This window comes from Nematolebias whitei, chromosome 22 (assembly GCF_014905685.2).
Source record: "Nematolebias whitei isolate Nwh7 chromosome 22, NemWhi1, whole genome shotgun sequence".
NCBI classification, from domain to species: Eukaryota; Metazoa; Chordata; class Actinopteri; order Cyprinodontiformes; family Rivulidae; genus Nematolebias; species Nematolebias whitei.
Genome location: NC_056519.1, coordinates 1,322,704 through 1,330,208, shown reverse-complemented (window position 1 = coordinate 1,330,208; position 7,505 = coordinate 1,322,704). Strand labels below are relative to the sequence as shown.

Here is a 7,505-nt window from a genome sequence, read left to right as displayed (position 1 = left end):
TAGCTAGTTGTAGATCTGGTTGTAGCTAGTTGTAGATCTGGTTGTAGATCTGGTTGTAGCTAGTTGTAGATCTGGTTGTAGCTAGAGAGGAAACCAGTTTGGTCCTCATGTTTGGATCGAGGCGCTCAGTGGCGTCGCTTTCGTTTCGTGTGAACAGAATCAGTTGAGGAAACGTTTTTGTTTTGGTCTCATTTCTGTGTCGAATCAGTGAATTCAGGTTTAAGTGTCGGGTTTTTGGTGCTGGACTTTGATGTTCTGTTTGTCTCTTTTCGGACCTCCAGATGAACCGCTCCTCCTCTATGCGAACCGGCGGGATCTTCGGATCGTGGACGTGGAGCACGAGAAGGCCAACGCCACGGTGGTGGTGGAGGGCCTGGAGGACGCTGCCGCCGTGGATTACGTGTACGCTCAGGGCCTCATCTACTGGAGCGACGTGAGCGAGGAGGCCATCAAACGGACCTTCTTCAACCAGTCCGGGGCCCGGGTGGTCCAGACCGTGGTACAGGGTCTGACCTCCCCGGACGGGCTGGCCTGTGATTGGTTAGGGAGGAAACTTTACTGGACGGACTCTGAGAGTAATCTGATTGAGGTGGCCGAGCTGGATGGGTCTCTGAGGAAGGTTCTGTTCTGGCAGGAGCTGGACCAGCCCAGAGCCATCGCCCTGGATCCAGAACGAGGGTGAGTCTGGGTGCTGGTCTACACTCTGTTAGGGATTTGTTTGGTTCTCCAGCCGATCAAGTCCAAAAACCTCCCACTGGAGCATTCAGAGACTTGAGTCTGACTTGGGTAGACCCAGTAAGATCGGTCTGACTCGGCTGGACACGGTCAAACAGATCCGACCTTTGACCCAGACAACTGTCTGTCATCACATCCTCTACAAGTCTTCAAGACTTTCATTAATGACAGACACTAAGACAGAGAGACTGACTGTCTCTGGTCCCAGGTCCAGTTTGTCTCTGGTCCCAGGTCCAGTTTGTCTCTGGTCCCAGGTCCAGTTTGTCTCTGGTCCCCGGTCTGTTTTGTCCATGTTCTGCAAGTCTGAGTCTTCCGTCCATCTGTCCTCAGGTTCATGTACTGGACAGACTGGGGTGAGGTCCCAAAGATCGAGCGGGCCGGGATGGACGGGACCAACCGGTCCATCATCGTGGACAAGGACATCAACTGGCCCAACGGGCTGACCCTGGACTACGAACAGAACCAGCTGTACTGGGCCGATGCCAAGCTCAACTTCATCCACCGGGCCAACCTGGACGGCTCCTCCAGGTACCGACCCGCCGGACTGGGTTCTGCCTGGGCCCGACCCACTCTGACCCGTGTTTTTGTTGCAGGACGGTGGTGATCAAAGGGGAGCTGCCTCACCCCTTCGCCCTCACCCTGGACCAGAACACGCTGTTCTGGACCGACTGGACCACCCACTCCATCCACTCCTGCAGGAAGCTCTCGGGTCAGAACCAGCGGGTCGTCCACTCCAACATCTTCTCACCCATGGACATCCACGTGTTCAGCCCCAGGAGACAGCCTGCCTGTGAGTCCACCAGAACCAGATCTGTAACCCACACTGTCTCGTATGTGTCTGGCAAGAACCGGTTCCAGATTGGACTTTCCCACCAGAATGTGGTTCTGGTCGTGGATGGTTGTTTCATTCGTTCCTCTGCCTGAGTCCAGTGTGGTGTGTGTGTGAGCGGGTTCTGACCCGGTTGTTCTGACCCGGTTGTGTGTGTCCAGCAGCCAGCACCTCCTGCTCCCAGAACAACGGAGGCTGTTCTCACCTCTGCCTGCTCTCCCCCACCGGACCTTTCTTCCGCTGCGCCTGTCCCACCGGAGTCCAGCTGCTGGAGGACGGGAGGACCTGCAGAGACGGTGAGGACGCGTCCTGGGGAACTTTCTGAGGTTCTGTTGGGCCCCGGCTCTGATCAGAACCTTCTGATTGGTGTAGACATTCTACCTTTTTATTGTGAAAGGTTCTGCAGCGGAGGCTCGGTTCTGTCTCGGCACGGTTCTTTAATCCGGTGAATCCAGAAGTTTTTATTTGTGGAGGAGCTGCTTCCTCCCCCACCTCCTCCTCGAGCTGCTGAAGGTGCTGTCGGGCTGTTGCCATGGTAACCCTGCTGCGTCTGAAGCCCCACCCCCCTCTGTTGTTTACATTTGAGCTTTTGTAAGACCCGGATCACATGGTCCCCCGCAGACAAAGCCCCCATTCACAAGCGGGTCCTGAGTCCGGGCCTCGGATCAGGATCTGGGTCGTCGTTCTGGAAGTCTGACGTGGCAGGAGGGGGTCCTCAGAACCTTCAGAATCACCCCAGCTATGTTACGGTCACCAGAAACGTGCACGAGCAGCAGTGCACGTCTAAGACCAGGTGACTTTATTTACCTGCTCAGTATCTAAAGATGCTCCGAGCAGATGAATGGAGGAAAAGAAGCTGAAAGAAGCTTAGTGTATATTTAGTTGATGTTTTTCTTAGTTCATATCTTATTACTGTTTTTCTTATACATTTTATTGTTGGATGTAACTGGGACCCTGCGTACATAATTTCGCTCCACCACATGTACCACATGAGGTGCGAATGACAATAAAGAAACTCTGACTCTGACTCTCTGAATAGAAGCTAAAACAAGCCCAATAGTAGCTAAAGGGAGACGAATAGAAGGTAAATGGGCAGAATGCTTTCTAAAAAGTAGCTAAATGATAGCTAAAAGATCAAATTAGCCAAATGATAGCTAAATGAAAACTCTTAGCTAGAAGCTAAAGACAGCAACACGTTAGCTAAAGGCAAACGTGTTCAGACGGACGTTCTGTCAGAACAAACCGAGAGCTGAATCTTAGCTGTCTGGGCAGCTTGTGAATGACTCGGTGGTTTGGTCGGAGTGTTGGTGAGCAGCCGTGTGTTCCACTCCCAAGCTGCAACCTGATCTTTTTGTTCATGTTTTCTAGAAGAGGAGAGCTGCTTCAGCTATCAGCCGAAGCTCTTCAGCGCTCCGGCTCTAACATTCTACTCCTACAGGCCGAAGGATTCAGCCAATCCGTCCAAACCCCTCTGATGTCACACAGCAGCGCCATAGACCCCCCACTTTGTGGGCTGTGCTTCTTCTCTCTAAAACAGGAAGTAATGCGTGTCTAAACAGGAAGTAACGGGTATCGAAACAGGAAGTAATGCGTGTCTAAACAGGAAGTTACAGATATTTAAACAGGAAATAACATATCTAAACAGGAAGTAACAGGTGTCTAAACAGGAAATAACAGGTATTTAAACAGGAAGTAATGCGTGTCTAAACAGGAAGTAACGGGTATTTAAACAGGAAGTAATGCGTGTCTAAACAGGAAGTAACGGGTATTTAAACAGGAAGTAATGCGTGTCTAAACGGGAAGTAACAGGTATTTAAACAGGAATTAATGGGTATCTAAACAAGAAGTAATGGGTGTCTAGCTGTTTCCTATGAAAGTATCAGAAAGAAGCTTCACGCAGCCACTGGTAGTTTGAGGCTCTCTTTTTGCTCTGCATTTCTGCCTCCGTCTGTGAAGCCAATTTTTGGTTCTGACATTCGCCGTCCTCCTCAGGTGCTACCCAGATTCTGCTGCTGGCGCGGCGGACAGACCTGCGTCAGATCTCTCTGGACACGCCGGACTTCACGGACATCGTGCTGCCGGTGGAGGACATCCGGCACGCCATCGCCATCGACTACGACCCGGTGGAGGGCTACGCCTACTGGACCGACGACGAGGTGAAGGCCATCCGCCGCTCCCGCCTGGACGGAGGCGACGCCCAGTTCGTGGTCACGTCTCAGGTGAGCCACCCCGACGGTATCGCCGTCGATTGGGTCGCCCGAAACCTCTACTGGACCGACACTGGGACGGACCGCATCGAGGTGACCCGACTCAACGGCACCATGAGGAAGATTCTGATCTCCGAGGACCTGGACGAACCCAGAGCCATTGTTCTGGATCCCATGGCTGGGTGAGTCTAATTCCTAGAGCAGATCCCTGCTGAGTCAAAGTGAGGAGGTGTTGAGGACGGTTCTGGTCCGGCCCACAGGTACATGTTCTGGACCGACTGGGGCGAGGTGCCGAAAATCGAGCGGGCCAATATGGACGGGACGGAGCGGATGGTGATGGTGAACACGTCTCTGGGCTGGCCCAACGGGCTCGCGCTCGACTACAACGAACACAAAATCTACTGGGGAGACGCCAAGACGGACCGAATCGAGGTAAGCCTGAAGCTTCTGGTCGGGATCAGATGTCCCAACCAGAACCGTAGAAACCAAATAATGTGACAGAATCCAACCAGGCTGGATGTTCTGGTGATGATCGGTTTTGTAGAAACTAATCTGGCTGAGGCCAACACCAGAGGAACCGTCTGTGGTTCTGCTGTACGGAACCGAAGAAAAGGTCCATGAAGACCAAAATGTTCCACCAGGTTCTAAAGACAGATTCTTTGGTTCTTTTTTTATGTATCTACCTCCAACCCCCTGGTTCTTTTGGGTCCCCTCAGTCCTCCTGGTTCTTGGCAGCAGGCGGTTCTGACTCCTCGGGCCGCCTCGTGTTCTCCTTCTGAGCCCCCCTCCCCTCCTTGTCCTCAGGATCCTCAGAGGGCTGAGGTTTTGCAGTCAGAGTCCACATCTGGTTCTGATTGTGGCGTGGGTCCAGCTGTGGTCAGCTGTGTTTAGAACTGGGCCTGAACCTGGATCTGTTGCTGCTCTGCGGTCCAAAACTCCAGAACCAGCAGAGTCCTTCAGACTGAGGACGGAGAGGAGAGGGGGGGTTCTGGGAGCGCAGACGGGTCGAGCCGTGGTTCTGAGCGCCCTGTGTGTCTGCAGGTGATGGACACGGACGGGTCTGCTCGACGGGTTCTGGTGGAGGACAAGATTCCTCACATCTTCGGCTTCACCCTGCTTGAAGACCACATCTACTGGACGGACTGGCAGCGCCGCAGCATCGAGCGGGTCCACAAACGCACCGCCGAGAGGGACATTATCATCGACCAGCTGCCCGACCTCATGGGCCTGAAGGCCACACGGGTCCACGGAGTCCACGGTGAGTCCTGCTGCAGGACCAGAACCTGGTTTTAGAAAGGCTAAATGCACAGCACCCTGGCTCCAGGGTCTAGATCTGGCTCCATGGTTTAGACCTGGTTCAGTTTATGATCAAAGGTTTTTGGTTCTCTGGTGCGCAGGTTCGAACCCATGTGCCGAGTCTGGCGGCGGCTGCAGCCACCTGTGCCTGTTCACGCCTCACGGCGTGCGCTGCGACTGCCCCATGGGTCTGGAGCTCCTGGCCGACCTGCGGACCTGCATTGTCCCCGAGGCCTTCCTGCTCTTTTCCCGCCACACCGACATCCGCCGGATCTCCCTGGAGACCAACAACAACAACGTGGCCATCCCGCTCACCGGCGTCAAGGAGGCGTCGGCGCTCGATTTCGACGTCACCGACAACCGTATCTACTGGACCGACATCACCCTCAAGGTGGGTTTCTGAGCCATGGTCATTTATACGTAGACGCCTCGGTGAGAGCTGGATCGTACGTCGATGTCGCCGCCATATTGGATGTGGCCGTCCGTCCGGGCGCGTAGTCTGTCACCTCAGACGAGGAGGAAACAAGTCACATTTATTTATAAAGCACATTTAAAAACAGCAGCTCTTACCAAAACACGTTTAACAATAAAAATCAATGGCAGTGATTATGAACATTAACCGTACTGTAGTATTTTACCGAGTACTGCCAGTCACATGACCTCAGGTACGCATTGTGGGTAAAATTTACCGGTATGTTAATTTTTTTTAAGTGTTCGGATACATAGGTGTTTAGCACTTTTCTCTCCAGTGATTACCTGTAGTGTGCTCTGCTTAGACTAGTTTGTGTTCCTTCTGTAGGTGGAATGGTTATTTACTCTAGTAGGTACCGTAACCATGAGTCAGTCAGTCAGTCAGTTATATATATGTTATTTATGAATGTAATGTTACGCTAAAATCACATTTCAGTTTGCATCAGTTTCAAGGAGGTCTCAGTTCGGTTAATTTTCGGTACAAAAAAGGCCAAAATAAAGATGTACAAAATGTTTATTTTGAAAATATGCCAAGTAAACAAGTTCCGTCATTACAGACTTCTTAGCTGGAGGTGATCTGGTGGATGAAGAAGACTCAGCTATCATCCTCAGACTGCAAACGACAGTGATTGAAAAGAAATTGAGTTAATAAGATTATAATTTTAAATTAAAACGGTTAATTAGATCACAATAATACAATAACAATACCTGTTCTTGCACGGTCGTCATATGAGGTGGTTGAATATTGTCTCTCACTCATCATCATCATCATCAGGGCTTTAATCTGGTCCAGGACTTGTTGACGATCAGTTTTATCTTTTTCTTAAAGTGCTGCTACAACTTTTTGGCTGAAGTGTTGACGTGATGTCGTATTGGGGCTCTGTACCTTTAAAGTCGGCGCATCAACAACATTCGGACGTAGCTCCAGAGCTTTAAAAGCTCCTACGGCTCGTGTTGTTGCTCTGGACCGATCTGAATGACCTGATGAAGTTGTTTAAATGCTGCTGTTGTCGCTCTTTGGAACAAGCTGCTTGAAGAGACGTTCAGACGATGTCGTTTCAAGTCGTTAACAAGTTCGACGTGCTGCTGCAGATCCAGTCTCCGTGAAACGTCGTCGACACAGCTTTGATCTGTTCACTCGTCTTTTAACAAGAAACACATAATGTTCCCAAACACGAGACCGCAACGAGAAGCTAATGCTGCGCGTGCTGCAAGATAATAGCGCCGTGCTGAAACACGCTTAAGAACTTTAGTTCCGCGGTGCATAATCTCTCGTTAATAAAATTTAATGAGTGGAAAAAATAACAAACGGTACACATGTGGACGGAACGTACCGAAATGTTTTCATCAGTGTAGATTTAAAAATGATGAATCTAAATCAGTTCAATGTGAACATTAGCTGTCTTTATTCTGAAAATCCACACGTCACATCTACATTGCAGGGTCTGGTTATTGTTAGGGGTCAGAGTCTCTGCGTCCGGTGAATCGATCCAATTCAGAAACAGATTTTCTATTGAAATACTCATAAATTTTGTTTCAGTAATAATGTTTATGTAAGTGACAATGGAAAAGATTAAACAACAATGTAAACAAATAGAACGTTTATTTAAAACAATATGTGTCCTTACTGTATCAAATCTTTTTACATCGTTTTATATTTATACCAATAAATGGGAACAAATACAGGAGTGCATAAAATTCTGTAACTTAAATCATCAGTATTAGATCAGCGGCCTGGCTTTTTCAAAAATAAAATAATTAATAAAAAAAATCTAGGAACAAATAATTCATCCATCGACTTTACGCACTGCTTCCTCTTCAAGTCAGGGAGGTCACTGGTGCCCACATCAGCCATCACTGTGAGAGGTGAGGGACACCTGGACAGGTCTCAGTCCATCACAGGGACACCTGGACAGGTCTCAGTCCATCACAGGGACACCTGGACAGGTCTCCAGTCCATCACAGGG

The 7,505-nt window shown here is 50.1% G+C and overlaps 1 protein-coding gene across 2 annotated transcripts in view; it reads left to right on the top strand.

The window, feature by feature from the left end:
- Positions 1-7,505, top strand: part of lrp6 (low density lipoprotein receptor-related protein 6) — a 20,071-nt gene that overhangs the window by 2,769 nt on the left and 9,797 nt on the right. The window contains exons 2-9 of one of the 2 annotated variants that reach the window (XM_037695611.1): positions 282-678; positions 1,066-1,263; positions 1,329-1,525; positions 1,729-1,860; positions 3,557-3,953; positions 4,032-4,203; positions 4,813-5,029; positions 5,169-5,458. In XM_037695611.1, coding sequence (XP_037551539.1) covers positions 282-678; positions 1,066-1,263; positions 1,329-1,525; positions 1,729-1,860; positions 3,557-3,953; positions 4,032-4,203; positions 4,813-5,029; positions 5,169-5,458 — 2,000 coding nt within the window. Of the gene's footprint in view, positions 1-281; positions 679-1,065; positions 1,264-1,328; positions 1,526-1,725; positions 1,861-3,556; positions 3,954-4,031; positions 4,204-4,812; positions 5,030-5,168; positions 5,459-7,505 lie in introns of both variants that reach the window. The other variant, XM_037695610.1, reaches the window with a different exon arrangement.